We start from the raw sequence: 26,641 nt of genomic DNA on the forward strand, positions 1-26,641 counted from the left end.
GTAGTACACATTTTATTATTTAAAAATAGTTTACTTTTAATTTTATAGAAAATATTTTTATAATACAAAAAATTAAATAAAATCCCGTAATAATTATTTAAGAGAAAATAAGTTCTGTAATAACTGTTAATAGTTATCGAGTCTTAATAGTCTTATGTCTGCAATGTTTTTAAACTTACTGTTGTTGGAACTTCAAGATTCTGAAATTCAATTTACTAGGAACGTAAACCAGCAGGTGCATGCTAAATCTACAAGATTATGTTATGAATACTAGGTACAGTTTGCTTTACTACGCTTTAGTTATTGGTATAAATATATAAGTAAGTACGTTTTCTATTAATAAAAATCGATTTTAAACAGTAAACTATGCAAATTTAAGACTCATATGATGTTCTCATTGATGGCATGGTTAGAATTGTACCAATTAAAATAGGACCACACGGGAAAAACCAGCTTTCAAATCACCTAGTCAAAAGTTCTGAAGTAGTAAGTATTTAAAAACTAGTCGAATTGAGAACATCCTCCTTTCTTCCTTCTTCAAGCGTGACCATACATACAGAGAGACAGATAATAAATTAAAAAATATATTTTCTATTATTGTTTTTAAGTGTCCTTCTATCCATTTCAGTCAAAAATACTAAATGGTCAGACGAAATATTTTTACTGTTTTATTATACTTGCTTTATTTTTTTAATTATGCTTACTTATTTGTCAAATTTATTTTTACTTACGCGGACCTAAATTGCTCCAACGCCCATTACTGATAAAATAATCAGAATTGACTTTTTGATTTAATTATTTTAACCTAGGTAAATTTGCAAGCTGAAGTGGCAATGGGCAGGCCATATTGTCAGGAGGGCCGACAACCAGTGGCGTAGCTAGGGGGGTGCGAGCGGTGCGGTCGCACCGGGCATCAAAAGGAAAAGGGGCATCAAAGTCGACGATCACGTTTTTTTTTTTAGAACTCATTAACGTCGACGATCACGTTTTTTTTTAGAACTCATCAAAGTCGACGATCACTTTGTTTTTTTTTAGACCTTAGACCATTTTAAAGGGCATCAAATCTCCTAAGCCGCACCGACGACCGACGACCTTAAAAAGACAGCGGGAATCCGCTGGATTTAAAGAGCGCAGAACCGGACGGAGTGGCGAGAATTAGGGGAGGCCTATGTCCAACAGTGGACGTTGAAAGGCTGATGGATGGATGGAACCAAGGTAAGTGCGAAATATCTTTTGACAAAAAGTTTCTCAGGGCTCTAAACATAAAAAAGGTTTACAATATAAACGATTATTTGCAGTTTAAGATTTAACTTCAATTTTAATTAATTAACCTTTAAAAATTGCATGAAACGGAATTAATTTATGATGTTTACACTTACAATGTGAGCTGTCACTGTCAATGACAATTCCAGCTTGACATTATCCTGATATATAAAAATCACAAAATATTTTATATTATTTATTATAATTTTACTGTGTTCCTTTGTTATTTCGTTTAAAATAAATAATATTATATAGATAAAATGTTGTCATGGGTAACTATAGTAAAATGTTAAAAAAATCTCTAGTTTATTTTTTTTATTATTTTTTTTGATTACTTCCAAACTTTCAGGGTGCTAATTCTCATGGCCAATTAGGTCTTAATATCACTAGTGAACAAGTAGACAAACCAACTAAAGTAACTAACGATTTTTTTAATCCAATCAAACAAATATCTTGTGGTGGTGGACATACTCTCCTATTAGACAGTGAAGGCAACATTTTTTCTTGTGGATGGAATTTGAAAAAGCAACTAGCACAAGAAAAGGAAACATACACATTTAATCGCATTTGGCGTTTAAGTGGTATAAAGTTTACAAATATAGCATGTGGATGGGATTTCAGTAGTGGTGTTACAGATGATAACTTTCTTTTTGTATGGGGCTCTAATAGTCATGGTCAACTTGGTTTACCGAAGGATCATTTTCCTGAAGATCTTCATCCAGTGAGACTTCAGGTCAATGCTTGTTCTATATCTATGGGACTGAGACACACTGCTATTATTAATTCAAAAGGTGAGATATGGACTACAGGTTGTGGAAGACATGGGCAACTTGGCTTAGGGAAACACATACTGCAATCTGACAGATTTCAAAAAGTTCCTAAATTGTGTAATGCCTCACATATTGCTTGTGGACAGAATCATACTATAGCTTGGAGTTCTGAGGAGAAGGCCTTATATGTATGGGGTGACAATAAACATGGGCAGTTGCTACTATCTTCAGAAAAATATAAAAAAAATTTTACACCTGAAAAAATTGACATTGATGTTAAGCAGGGAGTGAAGAAACTTTTAAGTGGATGGACAAATGCATTACTATGGCTGAAAGATGGTTCCCTATTAACATGGGGCCGAAATAATCATGGTCAACTAGGAACTAATGTACCTTTTGCAGGAAAAATCATACATGTGAAATTGCCAGGTAAATTATTTAAAATATATCACAATGGAGAATAGTGTCTGAAAACTATGTTTTCTCTACTTTTCCTACTATATGCAGGATACAGGTGAAGCTTAACAAGAAAATCTACATATTGAATAAATACGTAAAGAAATATGTATTAGATTTAAATGTTATTTAAACATAATAAAAGTACAACAAACAGTGATCCAAATTGCACCTCTTTTTCCAATCTATTTTATTATTTGCAAAAGGCCCAAGTTAGAGTCAAACTATGTTTAATTTTTATTTATTTTATGTTTCTTGAATTTGCGCATAATGTAAAATCATAACTTTCAGAAAATAGACATGTTAAAGATGTTTCACTTGGCTCCGAGCATACAATATGTTTAGCAGATGACAACACATTATGGGCCTGGGGCTGGAATGAACATGCCAATACAGGAGCATCATCTGATGATAGTGTTTTTATTCCTACCAGAGTACCTTTAGATACCAACTCAAAAATTACACAAATTTATGCTGGAAGTGCTCACAACTTTTTAGTAAGAGATAATATAGAAGACACACAAAGAGTAGATACATGTGAGGAGTAATGGAGGTACATAATTAAACTTAATGATTAAGTAGTATATTTATATATATGAATATATTTTTATATAGGATGTACATATTATTGCTCAGATAGTTTACTAAAGTAAAAAAAATATTTAAAAAAACAAAAACCCCTGTCTGCGTAAATCTAAAATGAAAATAAACAAGCCCAATAGTTTATTAGAATTAACAGTCAGGACCTCTTTAAATTAGGCAGGGTTCCTGGTAAACATTTTATTGATTGAAGAATTACTTCTAGGTTTTGGGATTTAAACCTGATTGTTCAAATCTCTATGTTAAAATTTTTATGTTTTCTTAAGTATTTTTTCTTTCCTAAGTGTGGAATAATACTTTAAATATGTAAAACATTAAAAAAGTTTAGGATCAAATAAAGTGCAATAAATATATAAAATGTAGCAATTTATTAAGTTTTTACTGCTATTTTATAAATAATGTAATCCTTTTATATGATAAAAACTAAACATCTAACAAGTAATACCTTATGTAAAATAAGCGCCAATTTTGGTGACTATTGTTAAAGACAATTATTTTACTCACATTATTATAAAGCAATGCAAATAATTTTGATGTAAAAGCAATATTGAAAAATAACTGACAAGTTATAAAAACGTCACACTCTGTTAAATATAATCTTTCACTAAGAGTAAAATTATTTAACAATTTTAATAAAATAATAAAAGGTTGTTGATCTTGCTACCTTTTCCTTTCACCTTTCTGTGTTTTACGTTTTTCTTTTTTCTCCTCTTTCAGTGCCTTTTGCTTCTCTCTGAAACAAATACATTTAATATAACTGGAGACCACAATCAGATACTATGCAACAACGGCATATTATCTGATTGGAAAAATTATTTAATTCCTACATGGCACTAAGTTCTCCCACTCAATTTCAGGAAAATTGGACAGAAAATTAACTACAATCTGTTTACACTAAGTTCCTTCAACCTACTTGCTATATACAGGATATATAAAGCTAGAAAGAAATACAGTTTTGAGGAACATGCAAACCTTTTTATTTAATATGTAAATTTTGAGTAACATAAATGTTTCTATATTTAAGTGCAAAACCACATCATGGCTAAGTCAGCATCTGACTTAAATGCAATAATTGTATGAGCAAATCTCACTTGGGTGACTATTATATTTATTTTCTAGCTCTAGTAAAGTATAGCATGGCCACTGAACATGCATTTTTAAATTAATTCACAGATTTAATTTACTGATCTAATGTTTACCTATCTTCTTTATCCTTTTCTTTCTTACGCTGAGCTTCTTGACGGGCCAGTTCTCGACGCTCTCTTGCAGCAGCTGCCACATCTGTAGCATTTGTGTTCCTAACTAAATCTTGAGAATCTATTTCCTCTTCATTTTCTTGATCTTCCTAAAAAGTATTACAAACATTTAAAATTTAGTATAGGGATATGAATAGTATTCCTACCATTTATAATATACCTCATTATCAGGAAGCTGGCTGTATTGAGACAGAATAGCCTCACGTATTTTTTTCTCATCATCGGTATATTCCCGACGAGTTGTCGTTGCTAAAGACTGTGATTCCAACAACTTCGCCAATTGAAGATCTACATCCGTAACAGCCCTTGGAGCTTCTTCCTTAGGCTTACATAATTCCCATTTATCTATTATTTCATTGACATGAGCAGATATATCTTTCTCCTGTAAAAGATTTTACGACAATATATTTAAAATTATAAAATTGAGATATAACCAATAAATATTGTAACTACTTACAACAATTTCAGATAGTATGCCTTCTAAAGCATCTTTCTTTTCATCTATAGATTCTTCACCTTCTAAAATACCCGATATATATGATCCAAATATATTTTCATCAGTTTTTAATGATCTTAATTTATCAATTAACCACGGCTGGAATTCTTCTACGGCAGCCGCCATGTTGACATATTCACATCTTTTCAATTGAAATTGACATTTGACGTTTTTATCAAATAACAGACTCAAAAATGATCTTAAGTAACTACGCCTTACGGTAGATATAGTAGAATAAGCAGCATATCATAAATTGGGCTGGATGGAACAGGTTAAGGCTTTAAGTTGCATTTTAATACCATGTTTCCGAAAATATTAAAAAGGTATTTTACTTATTATCATTTATATCAAGTAACATAACTATAACTCATTTTGTTAGTAACAACTAATACTTAATATCTATGTTAGTGTTTAAATACTTTTTTACTTTTAATTATTAACGCAGCTTAAGTTGCGTCTCCATCCTCCAGTTATAGTGATGAAGTATGAGTTAATACTGTTTTTACATTTACCGTCGGCCGAGAGAGGCCACCGTGGCGCAGCGGCACAAGGGTGTTACTCTGTGACTGTAACGCGACGGTTGTAGGCACGATCCCCACTCAAGAAAGTGAAACATTTATTTTTAAAAAAAACCTATGAAGGTAACATGGCTTTAGCAACGTTTTATTATAATTAAATATTACAAATATTTACTACAAACCGCACGGAACACGTAGTAAAATTTTGTAATGTCAAAAGTTATATTTCACTCTATATTTTTATTTATCACTATTTCTATCTATGTATGTGTATGAGTAAATGTGTTCTGTGATTACTATTGGCTTGTCACGGTATATAAATAATCTATATTCTGTAGTATCTGTATTTTGTCGGCTCGCACTTGTCTAATTTCGGTCTAACAATTACTAAGCAGAATCAAGAATATTGTTGAGATTTGTTATTTTTAATAATAACTTAAAAAATGTCGGCGAGATATGATAGAGCTATCACTGTATTTTCCCCCGATGGTCATTTGTTACAAGTAGAGTATGCGCAAGAAGCAGTACGAAAGGGATCCACGGCGGTAAGTAAATTTGGTTTAGTCTAATAATTAAACAAGAATAGTAAAATATCATAATAATATATTTATATGCCTTCAGGTGGGTGTTAGAGGTAAAGATGTCGTTGTTCTTGGAGTTGAAAAAAAATCTGTAGCAAAATTGCAGGAAGAAAGAACTGTAAGAAAGATATGTCTACTTGATGATCATGTGGTTATGGCATTTGCCGGTTTAACTGCAGACGCACGTATTCTGATCAATCGAGCTCAAATTGAATGTCAATCCCATAAACTGACTGTTGAAGATCCAGTTACATTAGAATACATAACAAGATACATTGCTGGTCTTAAACAAAAGTATACTCAAAGCAATGGACGGCGTCCTTTTGGCATATCATGTTTGATAGGTGGTTTTGATTATGATGGACACCCACATCTATTCCAAACCGAACCATCAGGCATTTATTACGAATGGAAGGCAAATGCTACGGGAAGGTCAGCTAAAACTGTTCGAGAATTCTTAGAGAAAAATTACACTGCTGAAGAGGTTGCTTCAGAAAATGGTGCTGTAAAGGTTATACTCATTATTTTGCTTTGTTTGTTTTCTGTGTTTTTCCAAAATGTTGATTTTTTCAATCTTCAATTCATTATATTATTTACTTATTTTATTAAGTTTAATAGCTCATAATAATAAGCTCATACATTGTTACATTTCAGTAAATCTAACTTAAAAACTAAAAATAATTAATGTACTGCCACTTAAAGATAAACACTGCATGCAATATAAAGTGGTTGTGAACAATTGTGAAATGGTAATTTATATAAACATAGATTTGCAAATAAATAAGCGCGTATCAAAATTATATAAAAATATACTAAAAACTAGATTAAGAGATACACACATACATATATACTATAAATGGGTACATAACCAGGAGCATCAGTAATAGGATATTAAATAGAAGCATATATGATAGCAGCAGTTTTACCCATCTAAACACATACTTATTTTACTGTATATATTATGGATATGTTATCAGTTAAAAATAAATAAATTGTTTCACAGCTTGCAATAAGGGCCCTCCTTGAAGTTGTTCAATCAGGTCAGAAAAATTTAGAAATTGCTGTTATGAGACGTAATCAACCCATGCAAATGCTGGACTTGGACACAATAAATTCATATGTGTCAGTAATTGAAAAAGAAAAGGAAGAAGAAGCAGAAAAGAAGAAACAAAAGAAATGAAAACAATTTTTTATAAATACTTTAATACATTGCAAAAAGTATATGAAATTCTTTTATTTTGGACTAATAAAATATTTATGAGTTAAGTAAATCTATGGTTTGTGATATTTGGGAGTAGAGATCTTTCAAATTTGAACCTTCCTGGCTTGAGCCTTTATTACCTACAATGTCATAAAACATTTGGTCCCATTCACCATTATAGGGATTAATATTATTTTTCTGTAAAGTAATACATATATTATAATTGAATTTCAATATGAAATATATTTAAACATAATGTATTGACAACAATAATATTTCAGTACCTCAATCACTCCATCATCTAACTCATCTGTTACAGATGGTAGAACACAGTTCAGTGAATTATTTTCACTGTAAGTTCTTTTCTTAGCAATGTCCCCATCTATTTCATTGTTAATGTTGAACTCTGCTAATAATTCTACACCAGAATTATCCTCAGAGTCTAGGTCTGGTGTGCTTAAGAATTGAGATGTAAAGTTATCATTGTTTTGTTGGCAAGATTCAACAGAAAAATCTAAAATATCATCTTGAGAAGTTTCCCTATAGTTAAAAAAAATACAGAGCATTAGACCTTTTTAGTTATAATTATTATTCCATAACTTATTTCTTTATTTAATTATATAAGATAATATTTACACATTAAGTATGTATAAACAAATGTATGTATTAATATTATTATTGACTTACCTCAAATTGTCAGATGATGTCTCTGTAGGAGTATTAATATCTGCATGATAAGGAAAAGAGGCATATAGATAGGAGGTAAAGGATTGGGTATGGTAAAGTAATTCATAAATAATAAGAGAAATTAAGAAAGGCAAGTGGGAAAAACCTGGATTAGTATTATTTTCATTATTAGATGCACTCTCTGGTATAACCCAATCAAATTCAATATTTTCTTCATTATCATACATTTCCTCGTAATCTGTAGAAAAACGAGTGAAAATAAATAAGACTTCAGTAAAAAAATATGAATGAAATAATAGAAACAAACCAATTTTACCTTCACCTTGCAAATTGTAGTCGATCTTTGATGAATTGAATATAAGAAAATCTTGGGCTGCTTTTTTTAAGGCTATACGTAAAGCCCGCCTTGCTTTTTGTAAAGGAGAAATGTATACGAAATTATCCGAGATATCAAAATTCTAAAAAAATTATGAAAAATAATTATATACAGTTTTGTATAGAAAATGACGAATTTAATTTACTACAAACCTTTGGTTTAAATCCTCTTTTTATCGTTAAAGCCTTTCTTGTTATTTTGTTAAGTAATTCAGGTCTACCGTACTGAAAGTTGTCATGAATAAATTCGTGCATATATGGGTTGCTAGAATTGCACAAAGGATCTTGAAGGTGCGAAGTAACTTTTCGGAAACCGTACAGATTTAACTGTCTAATAAAACTAGAAATATTAGTAGTTTTAAAGATAGAATGATCGCATTGCAAATAGTTTTGAAGAAGTCTATAGTTTAATAAAATAGTTCGACCCGTGCCTCCCCATATTATAGCGGACGTTTGCAAGTCCAACAAATACCATAGTTTTTGAGGAAAGCGCATTTGAAATATAGCATTCGTAGCTTCTTGCATTTTATATAAGCGAACTTAAATAGAAAAGCGAACTTAAATAGAAAATTAAAAATTGAAGATATTAAGTTAACTAAACTTAAAACCCGCGCTTTTTAAAACTAATTTGATTTGATGAATCACAAATGAGAATGACAACACTTAAATTATAGAATATCAAATTATATCTTCGTATTGTTTATTGCACTGTCATATTCAAATGGCGATTTAAAAATAAATAACATAAAGAGTTTTACTTGTATTTATGAATTATAATAGACGATGGTGTATTAACATATTCAGTACGGTACTGTATATAATTTAGTATTAATAAAATATTTGGGGTAAGCTCAGGTAATTTAGTACGGAGACGCAAGCCACAGTCATACAAAATCTAAAATATGTAAGTAGCTTATGTATGACTGAAAAATTCAAATGCTAAAAGGTTTAGTAAAATTTATTGTTTTATAATAAAGCTAGGTACCTAAAAATATGATATTGCTATGTACCTTCGGTAGCCTAAAAAAGGAGATTTTGCTATGCTTATTGAGATAAGCTATGTTTATTGTTATTATTATTTAGTTTCCTATAGTGTGTGTATTCGACAAATAAGTATGTTTATAATTTATTAAACTTTATAACGTGAGGTAATTTGTTATCTGTTTATTATAATATCTAGCAACTTTGACATTTCACTTATTTTTATAATCTTGTTTCGCCGTTTTCTTTTATCTATGATTATTAATTGATTAGATCACGATTAGATACAGTACAGCTTATTGACAATTGTAAAATTTATCAAAGACAGCAATATAAATTAATTTTATTATGTGCATTTATAGTAAGAGTAGTACTTTTTTTTATTAAAAGTAAATAATAATTATTAGGCGTATATGAATAGGATATTCGAGAAATTTTAATTTCCATAGAAGTGACAATAAATCACGTAGACTTGTTTATGTTCCTTTGTTTGTAAATTGTGTTGAAAAAGTCGTTAATTGAATGACAGGAATGATTATATTTTTATGTTATTATTAAATTAAAAAATATATTTCACCAAAATTTGTTAAATATTTCAACATGAATAAATCAAGGTATAAAATTGAGTGACTCACAGTGATATTTTTGTTATATAGACAATAATTTCTTATAATAAAGGTCTTTTTTTGTTTGTTTTAGATTTTCTATGCTGCTATTAGAGCCGGGCGAAATATATTTTGAAGATTATTCATGTACTATGAGTGAGAAAACATGTTCAATAACCGAAAATGCGAAACAAGGCCGTCTGAAGCTTTGCTCAAAATCTCTTGTTTTTGAGCCTCGAGAATGGAGGCATCCCCTAGTAAAGCTACATTTTAAGGAATGTGTGAATATTAATACAGTGCAAAATGTGTATAATCAACAGAACATTATAAAAGTGAGTGTCAAACAATATTCCGAAATGTTAGAAGAAAATATTCTAGCTCCATATAAGTTTAACTATGAAGACAAAGATTTTTTTTTCTCATTTGATTTCTCATCGGCTGAAGAATGCTTAAGACAAATGCAGCAGCTGAAGAGGGCATCCTCTCTCCATGCTCCAGAACACAACAGTATGATCGCAACAATTCTTCATTCTCGTTACATGAGGATGATTTTTGATCCAGTTATGATGGAAGATTTTACAGAAAAAATAATTTGCCAATTTCAAGCAGAAAAAATTTCACCATTAGTTAGGCACAATGGAAAACTTGCAATAACTCCTACTTCACTTTATTTTCAACCATTTAGTAATATTGAAAATGTGAGTAAAATAATATTTCTACCAGCTTTATTCCAGCCAGTAGGGTCAAGGAGAAATCAAGTTTTGTCTAAGAAATCCTACTCTTTTCACTTGGATTTGAGAAATTATGTGATTGGTGGAATTCAACATGTAACTTTGTCTGCCCCATGTGGGGATTGAACCGACAACCATAGTCTTGATTGTCTGACTGTCACATTGTGGTGCAATGGCCTCAACTGATTCATAATGGCCTCCGTGTAATACAATAAAAAAATATTGTGCCTAGTCTTTAAATGTGATATATGTAAGTAATGATTATGTTTGTTGTCAATTATATTTTTTTTAAGCTATCAAAAATTATATGTTATTATGTTTTTTTTTCAGCTTCAACCTGCATACATATAGCAGGATAGCAGAGCTTGCCTAGTAACACAACATTGTGTTTTCAATCTTTTACCCAAATTCAATTTTGAAAGTCTATGCCATGCATTATCTTATTAGAGTGAAATGAAAATAAATCATTGCCCCAAGTGGGAATTGAACCCATAACTATTGTGTTCAGAGAGTGTCCTATTTTGTCATGATAGCTTTTACTATCGCATGTCCTGATATAGTAGTAGAAAAAATATATATATTTCTTCATTATTTAATTACAGAGTTCTATATTGAAAATAAAATTGGATCAAATAAAGAGGATATACAAAAGAAGATTTTTATTAAGGCAAGTTGTATGTATCTGTGTATGTTTTATAATTTTTATTTTTATATTTATTATGCTTTAAATGGTTATGAAAACTTTATGGTGTGGATTTTTTTGCTTATTGTTGGCATTTGCATTCATATTAAGAATTACTTAGATAATTTTTAAAACAACTTTTAATTAATATACTTAAATCCTTTTCTAATATTATCTGTATTGCTTAAAACATTTCTTTTATTTTGTACTACAGGGACTTGAAATATATTGTTCAGAATCAAATTTCATACCTCATATTTACTTAACTTTTCCATCGGAGTCAGACCGTGATAGTGTCTACCAGTTACTTGAAGAATCTCTCCATGTTCATCTAGAAAGAGTACATATAGAAGAGATGACTCTGCAATGGCAAAATGGAATTGTATCTAACTATGACTATTTAATGTACCTTAATTGGTATGTATATTAATTCTTCTAATTTAAGTTAAGTTACATAGCTTTATTCACTAAATAACAAACAGTTAAATATCAACAGTTTGTCTGTCAGTGTCACACATTATCATGCATTTAGCAGAGTAGGCAGAGGGAACCTGGTGTTGAGACACTCGTTTCTCGGCCTATTTCTGAATTTATAATTCCAATTCCATGTATTGAGTTGTGGAAATCAGTTGAGTTCCACAACTTAACACAAAGTATCATGACAGCTACACTTTGTCTACCAGAGGGATGAATTAGATATAATTATTTCCCTCATGTATACCACCCATACTATAACCCACATCCATCATGCTTACAATGAGGTAATGTCATATTGACCTATTTGTTATTTTAGTTCTATATAAACTAGAAATGTTTGTATTTAAAAATTTATTTCAATACCAATTTTTCTGATTATTATGTATTAATCTATATTTTGATTCTGCATATTTATGTAAAATTATATGTTAAATTTTGTTATAAAAAATTAAAAATGATTTTGTCTCTCCATTTTAAATAGCAATGATATTGCAATCTATTTTCAAGTATGGCTGACAGAAGTAAAAATGATCTCACTCAGTATCCAGTCTTTCCTTGGGTGGTGGCAGATTATATATCGGACAAGTTAGTTTTGGATAGTGTAGAAACATTCCGGGACTTGTCCAAGCCTATGGGATCACTGAACCCAGACAGATTGGAAAAATTACTAGAAAGATACCATGAAATGTCAGATCCAAAATTTTTATATGGATCCCATTATTCTGCACCTGGTCTTGTCCTGTTTTATTTGGTGAGTTAAGTATATATTTGTTTGTAATATATGTATAAATAACATGATATGTTGACAGTTTGTCCAGTGTAGGTTTTTGCACAATTCTCACATTGTGATAAAAAAATAAAAAATAAAATAAATATATGAAATAAAAATGAAGAATGGAATTGTGTGTTACTAATAATTATGATAGTCCAGAATTAAGTGTCTTAACACTGGATTCTCTATACATTCCCTACAACATGAGGGACAAAACTTGAACTAAAAAAGTGTTTGTCTTCTCTTTTTACCAAGCCAGTAAACGATAATAATTTATTGTTACAAATGAAAATCAACCCACAACTGTCACATTTACAGTCAGATGCAGTGCTGCTGCTGCACTACTACTGCCAAAAAAACACTGTAATAATTCTCAATATGCAAGTGCATTCGGCGTTATATTTAATGAATTGGTGTATTTTCAAAATAATAATTAAAAAATGTTTTTCTTTCAAAGGTTCGAAAATATCCACAGTATATGTTGTGTCTGCAAAATGGGAGATTTGATCATCCTGATAGAATGTTCAATTCAGTTAGAGATGTTTATAATAATTGTTTGAAGAACATGTCCGATTTTAAGGTATATTATATATCTGCTGCATATACGCAGTTAAATTTTAATTATTTATTATGAGGTCATCATGGCGCAGTGGAATAGCATCTGATAGTAAACACTATTAATTTCGAGTTCAATTATTTTCTTTCTTATATTCGGGGAATATTCTTGGCTGGCCTCAACATGCAATGTACAAGCAACTGAGTGTCTTAACACTAGGTTCTCTCTGTCAACCCTAATACAGGTCAAGCAAAAAAAAATAAAAAGGTTAAAATAAAAAAAAATCTGATGGTGCTAAAATTACAACTTTAAAAATAGCTTAACTAATTTTACTTTGCTATTACAGGAATTAGTGCCAGAATTCTATGACACAAATTCAAAAGGGGATTTTCTAGTGAATATAAGAGATATTGATTTTGGAGAAAGACATGAGGGTACCAAAGTCGATAATGTTACCTTGCCACCTTGGGCCACTTCTCCTGAAGATTTTGTTGTGAAAATGAGGCAAGCTTTGGAGTCACAATATGTATCCAGACACTTACATTTATGGATTGATTTGATTTTTGGATATAAACAAAGGGGAGAAGAAGCTGTTAAGGCTAATAATGGTTTGTGAATTTTAAAGTTATGTGAAAATAATAATGAGTTCTTTGATTCAAATTATGCCACATTGTAAATTTATATTATTACTAGTGGGCGCGCGCAGGTTCGCTTGCGTATTTGCACCCTTAGGGGTGAATTCCAATAATTTTAAGAGTCTAAGATCCAAATTTTATAAAAATCGGTCGCCATTTATAGATTTTTCCACACAAACTTTCAACCCCTTATTTGCACCCTTAGGAGGTGTATTCTAAAAATCCACGAAACACGTGTTCAATGAAATCTATTTAAAAGTCTGAATTTCAAATTTTATAAAAATCGGTGGCGATTTAAAAAAAATTCCATACAAACTTTCAACCCCTATTTCGCCCCTTTAGGGTTAAAATTTTTCAAAATCCCTTCTTAGTGGATGTCCAAATTACGAAAGTAAACATCTGTCCAAATTTCACGTTTCTACCACCACCGGTTACGGCGGTGCGTGCGTCTTACCTCAGTCAGTGAGGACAAGTCCTTTTATATATATAGATTATTTTATAGTGTTAAAATAAATTATATCTGTATAAAATATATATTTTTTAGTTTTTCATCACGTATGTTACGAGGGATCGATAGACTTGGAATGTATATACGATATGAACGACAGGCACGCTCTAGAAGTACAAATAATGGAGTTTGGTCAGGTTCCCAAACAAATATTTACGAAACCTCACGTTAGAAAAATCATACCGAAAGTACTAAGGCCTTTGAGTAACAAAAGTTCTCAAGAGTATGCTATGGAATGTGTTAATACTATTAAATTACATAAAGAGGCTGTGACTGCAGTATTGCGAAGAGGTGATAGAGTAATATCCGTTTGCAAAGGTGGCACTCTGAAAGTGTATGATATGGTGCAAAATAAACAAATAAGAAGTGTCATATTGTGCACGACGCCATTGAGTTCCTGCGTTACGGTTGACGAGCATATTGTAGCTGCTGGCTCCTGGGATAATGAAATGTAAGCATAAATTAACATAATAGTGGTAAATATATATATATATATTTACCACTATTATGTATATATATATATATATATATATATATATATATATATATATATATATATATATATATATATATATATATATATATATATATATATATATATATATGATGTTGTGGGACAGCGACTGACTGAAAACAATACATATTGTCAAGACAAGCGCGGCGTCGAATTCCGCAACTCAACACGTATTGTCACGAAAAATGTTAACGGAGTGTGGTGAACGTTGTTTTTTATTTAACATAAAGTTCCCTCTGCGTGGATATAGTGCGTGAAACTGCTTTTCTTTATGGATCAATTTTATCCCTTTTTCTATTGTGTATAGAACATTAAAAGTAAAGAAGACATACATATTAAGACATAAATACTCAGAACTTAGTTATATATTAAGTATTAACCCTTAAATGGGACACTTTAGTCAGTTATTTTCTTGTTGTAATAATATTTTTTTCGTATTTTCAGTTACTTGTATGATGTAGAGTATGGGCGTGTTGTTGAAAGTTTTCGAGCGCACGATGACTCTGTTAGCTGTTTACAGTGGCTTGAAAAAGGTGAATTGTGCTTCAGAATAAATAATTCAATAAGTAATCTATATATATAAAAGGACTTGTCCTCACTGACTGAGGTAAGACGCACGCACAGCCGTAACCGCTGATGGTAGAAACGTGGAATTTGGACAGATGTTTAGTTTCGTTATCTGGACATCCACTAAGAAGAGATTTTGAAAAATTTTAATTCTAAAGGGGTGAAATAGGGGTTCAAAGTTTGTATGGAAAAAATTTTAAATCGGCACCGATTTTTATAAAAAAACTGGAATGGATGGAAAAATCTTTAAATTTAGACTCTTGAAAATATTTCATTGAAACATGTGTTTCATGGGTTATTAGAATTCACCCTTAAATACGCAAGCGAAGCTGCGCGCGTCCGCTAGTAATCTTATAAATATACTGAATATATAATAATCTATTATAATAAGAATAGATTCAAATCAAGTGTAATTTATTAGAAATATAAAGCTGGGTTTTTGGGGCTTTTAATTTTAAGTTAGATTTGTTGCGAATATAGTAATTTTCCGGAATGAAGTAACTTAATTATATTTTAAGTAACTTAACATTATTAATAACACGTATATTTATTAACACACACATAATTTATTTAACACTAAGTTTAATATAATATTATGCATATTATATTATTTATGTGTAATAAAACATATTGTTTATTTTCGCGTTTGTTAATTATTTTCTTGTTTTCTTATATTGTTCCAATTATTCATCTTAGATCACTTATTAATATCGGGCGGATGGGACGGCGTAGTACGAGTGTGGGGAAATGTTGGCAAAACGGGCCAAGCTTTACGTGGCCTTAAAGCAGAGTTTGACCATGATGGGAAAATCACCGCAATTGTTTACAGGTTTGCCATTCTTTTATTTAATTCGTTTTTTTTTTAATCTTTTCTTTTACGTTTAAATACGGAGATCATAGTGGCATAGTGGCTGACTAGTCTGAATAATCTAAGGAAATATTTTAAAAATAAATTTTCAATTCAGTAGTAATAAAGTCTTAAAATTTGAAAAATTCTTAAAATTTTAAATAACGTTGTATATAAAAATATTTTAAATAGTAATTTTTATAAAAAACATGAAGCTACAGAAAAAAAATCAATTTACAGATACAGACGGCATATACTAGACATACTAGCTTGCACATCCGATGGTGAAGTGTTTATATGGGATTTCTCAACTAAGGAGCTCATTAATAAATTATGTATATACAATTCAGCTGTAACTGGCGCCTGTCTATTATTAGAGGAGAGAATAGTGACATCCAGTGAAAGTGGAGACTTGAGTGTCACTGACCTTAGTGTGTTGAATTCTGTAAGTAATGCAATAAATAGTAAAAACAAATTTAAATCTAAAATAACCAAAAAGTAAGAAGCAAATGATTATTTATATGTATAAGTGTAAATGGATAATTAATTATTTGTATGTAGATATTTTGTTTATTGTGTGTAACAAAATAATGAATCACTCAATATAAGAAAATTCTGGAACACTATACTTAATATTAATATCATATATTAGCATGGTTGGCAAAGGAAACCCGGAGAACTAGTTCCCATTAAGACAGTTCCGTTCTCCGAACTCTGGAGGCATTACGTGTTGAGTGGCAGAACTCAATCAGAGAAAAAAAAATTAAATATTGTCCTCGAGTGGGGATCGAACCTACAACCAGTCGCGTTTACAGTCACACTTTGTGCCCCCTGCGCCACCACTGTCCACAGTTATAATATAATACATTTTTTATTTCTTATTGTATATTATAGGTGTATCAAAAACAAGTGTCAACAGTGATATCGTCTCTATGCTGTGACGGGTCAGTGCTGTGGCTCGGTGGCAATGGTGGCACACTCTTACACTGGGACATGATAAGTGTTGAACAACTCAGCAAAGTGCAAGCTCATGACGGTACATATAAACATTACATTATGCGTTTTGAAGAAAGTGTTTGTATTGTTAAAACTGATAGTTAATTAATGATTTTAGTTCTTTTAAATGTTCTGTATTATATCTAAAATATTTTCTCGTAAGATTGAACCTAAAAATTAACTGAATATGTGTGGCCTGTAAAATTATGAATTTACTTAGAATAACTGAAAAATACATTATTACAATTTTCTGATTTTCATTTCAGATTTAATTCAGAGTATTCATTTCGACAGTCTTTCGAATTCCCTCACTACAGCCAGCGATGACAAGTCAATTAAAGTATGGAAATTGACTGAAAAATCTTGACCTCCTGTGATTTTATTTTGTTCCAGTATTATTATTGTGTATTCATTATTCATTAAAATATTTTTATAACAAAAGATGTGATTATTAAAGTTCTATAATAAAATTATTAAAATTATATAGATATCATGGATTTTTATTTTATGTTTTTATGAAATATTTATGCTTTTATGAAATATTGCCTTTTCTTTGCTTTATTAAAAAGACAAAGTTGCAAACGAAGGGCAGCGTTGAGTTCTGACACTTAACGTATAATGTCTCGAAACTTGGACAGAAAATGGAACAAATGACTACATTACTATATACGGTAAAAGCGTGACGGTGAAGCCGATTGATATTTGAATTTTAATTATTATGAATTGATATGACTTATTTCAAGTTAAAAATAGATAATTGCATGAATCGAGTTAGTCAGAGATTATTTTACACGCCAGGTGGAGCATGAACTGGGCTCAAACTGAATGAGATAAATATAGCTTTAGTAATTTCGTACATGCACCATAGATGGCGCTTTACGAAGTAAATTTTCGAAGATATTCTTGTCAGTGCCTCACCAACTTTGCGCTTCAATAAATAGCTACGTCAATACAATGATATGATATTTTAAAGAAAATGTTTAAATTATTTTTAGACACGTAGAATTGTTTAAAAAAATTACAATTTTAATGATACTGTTTTTTTTTTATGATTGATTTGTTGTTTATTTTAGTTGAAACTTGAATGTGGATCTGAAGGGAATAAAACCACAACTGTTATGTTATTCGTTTAGCTATTTACTACTTATTATACATAGGAAAAATAATATATCAAGAAATATAATATTTTAAATAACTATATTGTAGGGTACTTAGACAAATTAATTACAGTAAAATAAATAAAACTGTATACCCAAATGGTATAATTAAAACTTATTAACATGATAATTCATTGAAATAAAAAAAAAACAACAACAAATAAATCATCTACACTGTAACAGACTCTACCATAGTTTTTTTAATAAGTTCACCAAAGTTTTCAGTTGTTTCACAATTGTCACTTTCTGCCACCACTTGGGCAGGTTCCGACTGAACTGCAGTTGCTTCTTGCGAGACTTGAACTGAATGGTCCAAATTTAAAAGTGTATTATGACTAAACCAATTCTCATCATTATCTACAGCTTGCAATTTATTGCTTTGTTGATATGGCATTGTCATCAATGTTGTATAATGTGTTTCTGTTTTGTTTTCTGTGATGCTTTCTGTGTTTTTATACATATTGTAATGATTATGAGAGGTCGATTGATATTGCATTGAATTGTGTTCAGGAACACAAGTGCTCGGCTTTTGCATGTAATCTGACATGTACATGTGGCCATAATGATTGAGCATCGACATCTGAGAGTTATGAGCAAACTCTTCAAAACTAGCCGCTGAAAAACTCTGTAGACCCTTAAAATGATGGTCTGAGTGCTGATCATAAGAATAGTTGAGATCGCATTGGTATCGTTGTATATTGTTTGTCATTGTGTTGAATTCCATAGTGTTTGTGGTAGGATAAGGAGGTCCTTTGCCTTGTAATATGTTTGATGTGTAAGGGTCGTGAATGCGGTGATCAGACTTATCTTCAAAGCTTAGCATGTTATTTTTTAGATTTCTATGGTCTAGAGATTCATTTCTAAAACTAAATGTGTCACTTTGATTAGCACTGGGATTGCTTAAATTGTGATGTATATTGTTAAAATTTGGGCTTATACAAGATTCCATACCAAGCCTGTGAGGGATGTTCATATTAGATAAAGATGTGTTCTCGTGGCTAAGGTGATTTTCTTTTTCGAAGGTACTAGTGCCACATTGGGCATTGACACTATGTGCTTCCGCCCATTTTCTTTTAACAGCTTCTTGAGCCTCTTCATTTTTCTTTTCAAGACCTACCCTCATAAGGGTATTAATAAAGTGAGTTCGAACTCTCATAGGGTTAAACTCTATTCTGCCAGTAGTATTTCCACATCCATCTCTTGTACACCCACATGGAAAGTTTAATCTATCAACTTGGCATTTAATGCCACCCAAACTACAAGAGCAATTAGCGGGGTTACAGACACCTTTACATGCACAACCACAAAATTCACGTGAAGTTCTAATGTCTCTACATTCATCTTTTTCATAGCCTTCAATTTTTCTCACACCGGCTGCTCTTAATAAAGCTCTTCTCTGCCTTGTTGGTACTGGTTGTAAAAAGTAATAGCTGTCCAAATCTAGCTCTGATTCAGATATGTCACTTGTCTCTTCTTCTGTATCACTATCTTCACTTGATGATAGAGATACACCTTGTAATGTGTGCCTCTCACTTTTTAATTGTTGTAGAACTTGTCTGTGTAATCGACGTTGTTCTAGGGCATGCTCAGCTAGAGTGAATTTCTGGGTGTGACTGTGTGTCCACTCCATACCTAATGTGGAGCCTCCTTGAGATGGGACACAAGAAAAACCTTGAGATCTTGGGAAATAGAAAACTGTCACATTATCAAATTGTATATTGTGCTTAATTCTCTTTTGTTGGGGTTCTTCAATTGTTTCATCATCACATTTCCTTTTAAGGCTGCTTTTGAGGGGTTTATTAATTACTTCCACAATATTGTCATCACCAATATGCTCATTAGCATCAGAAGAAATTGAATTATTTTCTTCAGATGCTGATTGTGTATTGCTTTCATCATGTTCACAAGGTAATTGTAAATTAAAACTGGGTACCTTTGTATCATCTGGTGTCTCTGAGCCAAGCCCTGAGTCACTGCCATCAGATCGATCTTGACCATCTTCTTCTCTATCAATAAGAGTACTGTCAGGTGGCAGGCTGCCAAGAGCAGAGTCCTCACTATCTGCTGATGCTGTGTCTGTTTTTATATCATCTATGTCACTTAAGGTGTCATTGTCCTCTAACTTAATAGCATATTCTATTTTACTATCACTGCTCTCATAAAACGGAGAGCTATTAACATTATTTTGTTCATCATTAGAATTAAGATCTTCACTGTGAGCGTCGCTGTCGTTTGCTTTTTCATCCTTTATCACAGGTAGATGTTCCTTATCATCTACTTGCTCCATTGTGAGCACCTCTATATTTCTTGATGGATTTGGTCGATCTTCTGATTTTTCCGTATTTTCTGTAGCGTTCTTGTCCAATACTTTCTGCAAAAAATTAAAATAGTACATTATAATAAAATATGAAATATCGTTTGTATTATAATGGTCAATAATAAAAACCTTTAATTTATTTAATTATAACGACAATTAAAGATAAACAATTCAGGTTAAATTTGAAATTAAAAACTGTTGCACCGAAGTTGAGTACTTGGTGCCGTCGGGTTCGAACGGAGCAGCATTATAAATCAAACAAAATGATAATACAAAACCGGTACCTGTTTCAAAAGCCCGTAGCGGCCTCAACGGGCTTCACCGGCGTTCGTATGACTATCTTCGAATTCTCCAGTCCATTGTGAGTCACTACAAGAGACACTGTTCATGACCATGCACTCAGATCAGCAGTCAACAACTGAGTGAGAACTCATAATTTTTATTAATTTGGTTATCAATGTCAGCTGCACTAAGCAAATATCACTGCACACACACCGCAATAAGGTTCTTTTTAACGTTCACGAAATGATGGTGACGCGCCGTATCGTTCCCTATTTATTTATTTTCTGCTTTATTTTGATAGTCGCTTCACTAATATTTTCTACTACCACAAAATCACTTCGGCCAGTTATATGCGGTGACGTACTATTAGTAATAGAGCCTATTTGAAATAAAATGTACAATTAAAATAAGATACAAATGTTTTTATCGCACAGAGAGAGCTCACTTTTACAACAGCAAACTCGCCGTATCTCGCGTAATCGTGTACGACGACTCTTGAGCGACGCAGGCAAGTTAAAATACGGCAAAACTTAGAAGGAGGCTAACACGCGATATAGCGCGCGTCGGGGCGTCTTCTTCATTTGGTAGAGTAAAGCTTGCGTTGTTCGACGTGACGTTGCCTCCCACCCCCCGCCTCGCCCCGCCGCTCCCCCCGGCCTTGCGACCCTCGGCACCGCGCTTACCCGTCGAAGGCGCGCAAGCGCTATCCTTCTCTCGCTCAGTAATAACAGCTTTACATTATATTTTTACCTACCATTGTAGAGTATTTCTTTTTTATATATTTTTTTTTCATGTTATAAATATTTTCGTTGACTACGCGTCTTGTATGTTTTCTAACTATTCTAGATTGTATTGTCGATTATAATACAATTATCTATTAATGCATGATGCATTCAGGTATGTATTGTTTGTTACTACTTTACTTAGGTAAGTTAATGAAATAAGTATATTAATATTTTTATCATATAAAATAAATCTCGATACACGACGATTAATAAGGAAAGAAATAGAAAGCTTTTAATTAGCCAAAAGTTATTGAAATTATTTAATTTCTTTTTATATAGGTATACAATAAAGAGATTGATTGAAGTTAATTAAATATTTTTAAAATCTTAACTAATAAATAACACTTCAAGATTTCATTTAGAAAACTATGTAATATGATTTCTCCCTAAAATGTAGGTGTATTCTAAGAGTTCACAACCTCTTGCTCTCTGGCCAACTCAACAGCCGACAGGTCTTGTTCGACACAAGCTGTACGTCATATCATTACTACTGTATGCATAACTTACAAGTTCTACATTATTATACTCGTATAGTCTAACTGCAATTTCGGTTCAACTGTTTATCAAAACTTTTGTTATTTCAATATAAATAAATAATCTAGATATTTTTCCTCCGGGGTTTTTCTTTCTTCTTTCCTTTCCCTTCCTACGGGGTTGATAGATTTCATTTAGTGATAAGTCACTTGGTTTTTCACCTTTCGGCCATTTGGAGACAGCGTATAAAAAAAAACTAGGCCGGGGATATAAAAAAACAAAAAGGCACATGCTGAAGGAACTTAATGCCAAGACAGTCCGTTTCGACTTTCGATCTAATTTCTGTTCCATTGTGTGTTGGGTGGCGGAATTCAACGCCGCGTTACTCTACCAAAGCGGGAAAGTCTAAATAATTTAGACATATAAGACAGGTTGTAGGTTCGTTTCCCTCTCGAAGAAATTAAATATTAAATATTTTTATTTCCTCGCTCTGGTAACGAGGCAAAGCGCGGCGTTGAGTTCCGCCACTCAACACGCACAAATATAGCAGAAAGGACACGGAATTTTCTTAAAAGGAGTCTGTCTGGGAAAGGAGTTGTTTAACACTAGGTTCTCTCTGCTATGAGCGGGGTACAGTGTATAGCTAAAAATATACTAATTGACTCGAGTGTAGATCGAACCCACAATCGTTGTGTATACAGCTAGATGTTGTCCTACTGCGCCGAGACGATCTCAGATAAAAAAATGGCGTCATCCATCTATTTGTTTTATGATATTTATGCGCGACTCTACATTTCTAATAAATGATTGTCGGTACGTTTATTCAGTGCATTTAAAATGTAATAATGTTATTTTATTTTTATATATAAATAGCGGAGGCGCGCAGCTTCGCTTGCTTATTTAGGGGTGAATTCTAATAAACCACGAAACATTTTTTCAATTAAATGTTATAAGGAGTATAAATTTCAAATTTTATAAAAATCGGTGGTGATTTAAAGAGTTTTCCATACAAACTTTCAACCCCTTATTTGAACCCTTAAGGGGTGAATTCTAGAAAACCATGAAATACATGTTCAATTAAATATTTTTAAGAGTCTAAATTTCAAATTTTATAATAATCGGTGGCGTTTTAAAGATTATTCCATACAAACTTTCAACCTTTAACAAAAAGTTTTTATCTATAAAGTTTCGGTTAAGTAATACCTAAGTGAAATCTAAAATAGTATTTTTTAATGAAATAGACTTTATGCTAGCTGTGTGATTATATACTTTTACTTTTCACTGTCGTTTCGCTTTGGTTTTTACGACTTATTTTTCTTGATTCTTTCCCAATCGATAAGCCTGTTGTGTTGATTTCTCAAAATCATTGCATAGGTATAAGGTATATATACTTTATTTATACATTTAATTGTAAAAAAATCTTCTATCTACGATGTCTTAATATCTATGCTTCATTTGTGTCTACAGGTATTTCGAAATAATGAAATAGAAACCAATTTCGCATTTAAATATAAACAAAAAAAAAATGTTATAGCGGTCTTTATACAAGTAATAGAAGCTATAAGCAAATATGACTTATTTCTCCTAATTGTCAAAAATATTTAAAATAAATAAATAAATTTAAAAAGGAACTTATATTTATATTTATTTATTTATATTATATGTTTACAGTAAATACCTACCAAAGTAAAATATGTAATGGCTTCTTGCTAAAGGAATTAAATTATTCTTTTTCTTTTAAGTAAACTTCGTCTACTAAACATAATTTATCACTTATCTCAATTTTTGTTTAATTTTAAATTATATAAAAACATTCCGCGACAAAAGGAGTGTGTGGCGACTGGTGACTACGCGGAAGAAGCGGATTAGTTACTACGATAGTAATACATTTTGATATTAATTAAAAAATAAATGTTTGCACATTGAAATTACTATGCAAATAATAAATGATAGCCTTTTTAAATATTAAGTTATTTTGTAAGTTTTTTCCAAATATTTAATAGACACTTTATTTTCGGCCATAACGACTTGACGTTTCTTGGTTTTTCATGAAACATCACTGATGTAATCATATTCATGATATTACGATGTAACTGTGAAGCAAACATGTTACTTAATCAGCTGATTAAACATTTTAAACGTAAAAAAAAAACACTAAATAAATTATCAACTAAAACGTATAATGCTACATACGAGTACAGCAAAGTTGCATTAAAATTAAAATTTCCTTTTTTTACTTTTTATTTTTTTTCAGTATTAATATACAGTACACAAAAAAATATCAAATGAACCAACATTATTAGTTTTAGTAAGCAATAAATTCTCTCTTGGGTATTTCTTGATTACAGCACATATCGAGTGTTTTTGTAGATGACAATGAAGAATTTAAATATTAGAAACTAAGTACTAGTATGCACATGGTAAGTTCTATACATGGGACATAAGAAAAAAAACTGTTATCAATGGCATCTCAGAAGCGGGTTAATCTATTTAATTTAAGTTTTCGTATTTTAGCTAGCTTTCCTTAATATTGAGTGTTTGTTTGTTCGATGAAATTGCTTTACTTTTAAATATAGGTATAGATAGATAGATAGATAGATAGATAAAACTCTTTATTGCATACATAAACAAACACATAACTAAATAGTAAGACAGAAGACAGAGTAGCATGCAAGGGCGACCTTATCACTATTAGTGATCTCTTACAGGTAACCTTAACTAACATAAACTTACGATAGAGCAGGATATAACGGTAGTGCATAAGTAATAAAGAGCGATATGAATACAAATAAATAACATAATAATTTTTGATATATTATACATAGACGATACTTATATTATATATACAAATTATAATATATACAAAAGGGTACATATAATAATTATACATGTTAGATAATTAATAAAATACATATTTTATATATATACACACAATATACATATAGATAACAAATACACACATATATACATACACTATAAAGTTTTTTGTTGTGCCAAATAATAACGCTTAAGGGATTTTTTAAATATACTAATTGATTCTGAATGTCGGATATATCGTGGAAGATCATTCCACAAGATAACACTTTTAACAGTGAAAGATTCCATATAACCTACACTATTGCAGGTAGGTATCTTTAATTTGTTGTCACTTTTGGAGCGAAGATTGAGCTGAAGCGTGGAATCGGTGCCACAGAAAGTGAAGCGCTCTTTGAGGTAACGGGGAGTGTTGGGATGGAAAAGGATAGAATAAAGTGTGCATAGTACGTGGAGAGATCGACGATGCCGGACTGTTAGCCATTGAAGCTTATCACGAAAAGCTGATATATGATCGAATTTTTCCAACCCAAATATATATCTGATGCAGAGATTTTGTAGACGCTCAAGCTTATCTAGATGTTTTTGTGAAAGGTCAAGGTAACAAATGTCGGCATAGTCAATAATAGGAAGAAGAAGGGAAGTGGATAATAATATTTTTGTTTTGATGGGAAGGAAATTTTTCCATCTCTTGAGAGAACCCATCGTCGCAAATATTTTACGACTAACATGTGAAATTTGCGAAGCCCAAGATAAGGTGTTATCCATAATGATACCTAGGTTTTTAATGGAATTACTATAGGAGGTAGGAGTACCATCATAAGTAACTGCTGGCAAATGTGTAATACTGAGTTTAGAAATTTGTTTTTGACTACCAATGATAATATACTGAGATTTACTTGTGTTTAAATTTAAGCCATGCGTTTTGCTCCATAGAAATATTGTTTGAAGATTACGATTAATCCGTTCAATAGCTTCTGAAGCTAGATATTGTTCTTGTTTCTAGCTAGATATTGTTTTTAAAATGATATTAATATTAAAAAACGAAAGTAATCTAGATTAGAAAATAACAAGAGTAGCTATTGTCTAATATGAAAATATAAGGTATGAATAATTTATATATAAATATTAGACTTACGTACCAATATATCTTTAACAATTGACCGTCTATTGTCTAACAAATATGATTGTTTTCATCAATTATCTATTGGTACAATTGTTAGTACAATTACATATCACTTAAATCAATTAATTCCACATCCTTTTCTTGCTCTACTATATCAATTTTAGTATAAATAGATTTCCCGGTGAATTTAATGCTTAACTACCGGTAAAGTGTATATATAGTTAAGGTTTTATACGCAAAAGGAATAAGAAAACGTATTGGTATATATATATATATTCAATATAATTCATTATTATAACTATACATACAAATAATATATATAAAAATGAAAATGAAATTCTAAAACGTGTTATACAAAATTGCATAACCTGGTAGTGGCAGTATTGCAGCTGTTCTTTAATTGAAATTCAAAATTGCAATTTGCAAGGCGAAGAGTATATACATGTACCTTGTACGATTATATCTGTATCAGTATATAACTACATATCTAACATAAGATAAATAAACCTTAAAGTGAAAGTAAGTTGCCAAATTTTATAGACAAATTTTAGTAAATTTATATTTTGCCTTTGTTAGATCTAACTAGCCTTTTGATTGCTATTATTTAAAAAG

At 31.1% G+C, this 26,641-nt stretch overlaps 6 protein-coding genes across 11 annotated transcripts; 3 read left to right on the top strand and 3 right to left on the bottom strand.

Moving 5' to 3' along the window:
• The first annotated feature begins 1,376 nt into the window (after window positions 1-1,376).
• On the top strand, window positions 1,377-4,054 carry LOC146541261 (secretion-regulating guanine nucleotide exchange factor-like). 2 transcript variants are annotated; one of them, XM_085195762.1, is made up of 4 exons: window positions 1,377-1,535; window positions 1,613-2,462; window positions 2,781-3,042; window positions 3,947-4,054. In XM_085195762.1, exons 1-3 carry the CDS (start codon window positions 1,524-1,526, stop codon window positions 3,035-3,037), a joined length of 1,119 nt encoding a protein of 372 aa, XP_085051888.1. In that variant the 5' UTR covers window positions 1,377-1,523; the 3' UTR covers window positions 3,038-3,042; window positions 3,947-4,054. The 2 variants fall into 2 exon arrangements, with proteins under 2 accessions (XP_085051888.1, XP_085051811.1); XM_085195685.1 differs by lacking the exon at window positions 3,947-4,054 and having other exon boundaries at window positions 2,781-3,763.
• Window positions 3,439-5,001, bottom strand: LOC146541262 (coiled-coil domain-containing protein 43). The gene is made up of 4 exons (XM_085196011.1): window positions 4,803-5,001; window positions 4,506-4,727; window positions 4,289-4,434; window positions 3,439-3,822 (listed from the first exon to the last, which is right to left on the bottom strand). Exons 1-4 carry the CDS (start codon window positions 4,965-4,967, stop codon window positions 3,750-3,752), a joined length of 606 nt encoding a protein of 201 aa, XP_085052137.1. The 5' UTR covers window positions 4,968-5,001; the 3' UTR covers window positions 3,439-3,749.
• A 689-nt stretch (window positions 5,002-5,690) lies between these two features.
• LOC146541263 (proteasome subunit alpha type-7-1-like) lies at window positions 5,691-7,211 on the top strand. Its single transcript, XM_085195878.1, has 3 exons — window positions 5,691-5,904; window positions 5,981-6,451; window positions 6,944-7,211. The coding sequence occupies exons 1-3, from the start codon at window positions 5,803-5,805 to the stop codon at window positions 7,118-7,120; spliced, it is 750 nt and encodes a 249-aa protein (XP_085052004.1). The 5' UTR covers window positions 5,691-5,802; the 3' UTR covers window positions 7,121-7,211.
• Window positions 7,122-8,749, bottom strand: LOC146541264 (uncharacterized). 3 transcript variants are annotated; one of them, XM_085195560.1, is made up of 6 exons: window positions 8,357-8,749; window positions 8,145-8,286; window positions 7,974-8,066; window positions 7,829-7,868; window positions 7,426-7,681; window positions 7,122-7,339 (listed from the first exon to the last, which is right to left on the bottom strand). In XM_085195560.1, the coding sequence occupies exons 1-6, from the start codon at window positions 8,726-8,728 to the stop codon at window positions 7,196-7,198; spliced, it is 1,047 nt and encodes a 348-aa protein (XP_085051686.1). In that variant the 5' UTR covers window positions 8,729-8,749; the 3' UTR covers window positions 7,122-7,195. The 3 variants fall into 3 exon arrangements, with proteins under 3 accessions (XP_085051686.1, XP_085051603.1, XP_085051551.1); XM_085195477.1 differs by having other exon boundaries at window positions 7,829-8,066; window positions 8,151-8,286; XM_085195425.1 differs by having other exon boundaries at window positions 7,829-8,066.
• A 703-nt stretch (window positions 8,750-9,452) lies between these two features.
• Window positions 9,453-17,564, top strand: LOC146541265 (protein FAN-like). 3 transcript variants are annotated; one of them, XM_085195188.1, is made up of 14 exons: window positions 9,455-9,545; window positions 9,884-10,121; window positions 10,234-10,487; window positions 11,123-11,194; window positions 11,417-11,619; window positions 12,187-12,430; window positions 12,909-13,031; window positions 13,354-13,615; window positions 14,187-14,601; window positions 15,109-15,197; window positions 15,928-16,060; window positions 16,319-16,523; window positions 16,973-17,114; window positions 17,341-17,564. In XM_085195188.1, the coding sequence occupies exons 3-14, from the start codon at window positions 10,248-10,250 to the stop codon at window positions 17,439-17,441; spliced, it is 2,229 nt and encodes a 742-aa protein (XP_085051314.1). In that variant the 5' UTR covers window positions 9,455-9,545; window positions 9,884-10,121; window positions 10,234-10,247; the 3' UTR covers window positions 17,442-17,564. The 3 variants fall into 3 exon arrangements, with proteins under 3 accessions (XP_085051230.1, XP_085051314.1, XP_085051147.1); XM_085195104.1 differs by having other exon boundaries at window positions 9,453-9,545; window positions 9,884-10,487; XM_085195021.1 differs by having other exon boundaries at window positions 9,460-9,798; window positions 9,884-10,487.
• Window positions 17,565-18,190: 626 nt separating this feature from the next.
• Axud1 (AXIN1 up-regulated 1) lies at window positions 18,191-21,344 on the bottom strand. The gene is made up of 2 exons (XM_085195304.1): window positions 20,833-21,344; window positions 18,191-20,602 (listed from the first exon to the last, which is right to left on the bottom strand). The coding sequence occupies exon 2, from the start codon at window positions 20,516-20,518 to the stop codon at window positions 18,401-18,403; it is 2,118 nt and encodes a 705-aa protein (XP_085051430.1). The 5' UTR covers window positions 20,519-20,602; window positions 20,833-21,344; the 3' UTR covers window positions 18,191-18,400.
• Window positions 21,345-26,641: the final 5,297 nt, after the last annotated feature.

The sequence above is a fragment of the Heliconius melpomene genome, chromosome 1, assembly GCF_056956725.1.
Source record: "Heliconius melpomene rosina isolate 202511_hmr_F chromosome 1, ASM5695672v1, whole genome shotgun sequence".
Classification (NCBI taxonomy): Eukaryota; Metazoa; Arthropoda; class Insecta; order Lepidoptera; family Nymphalidae; genus Heliconius; species Heliconius melpomene.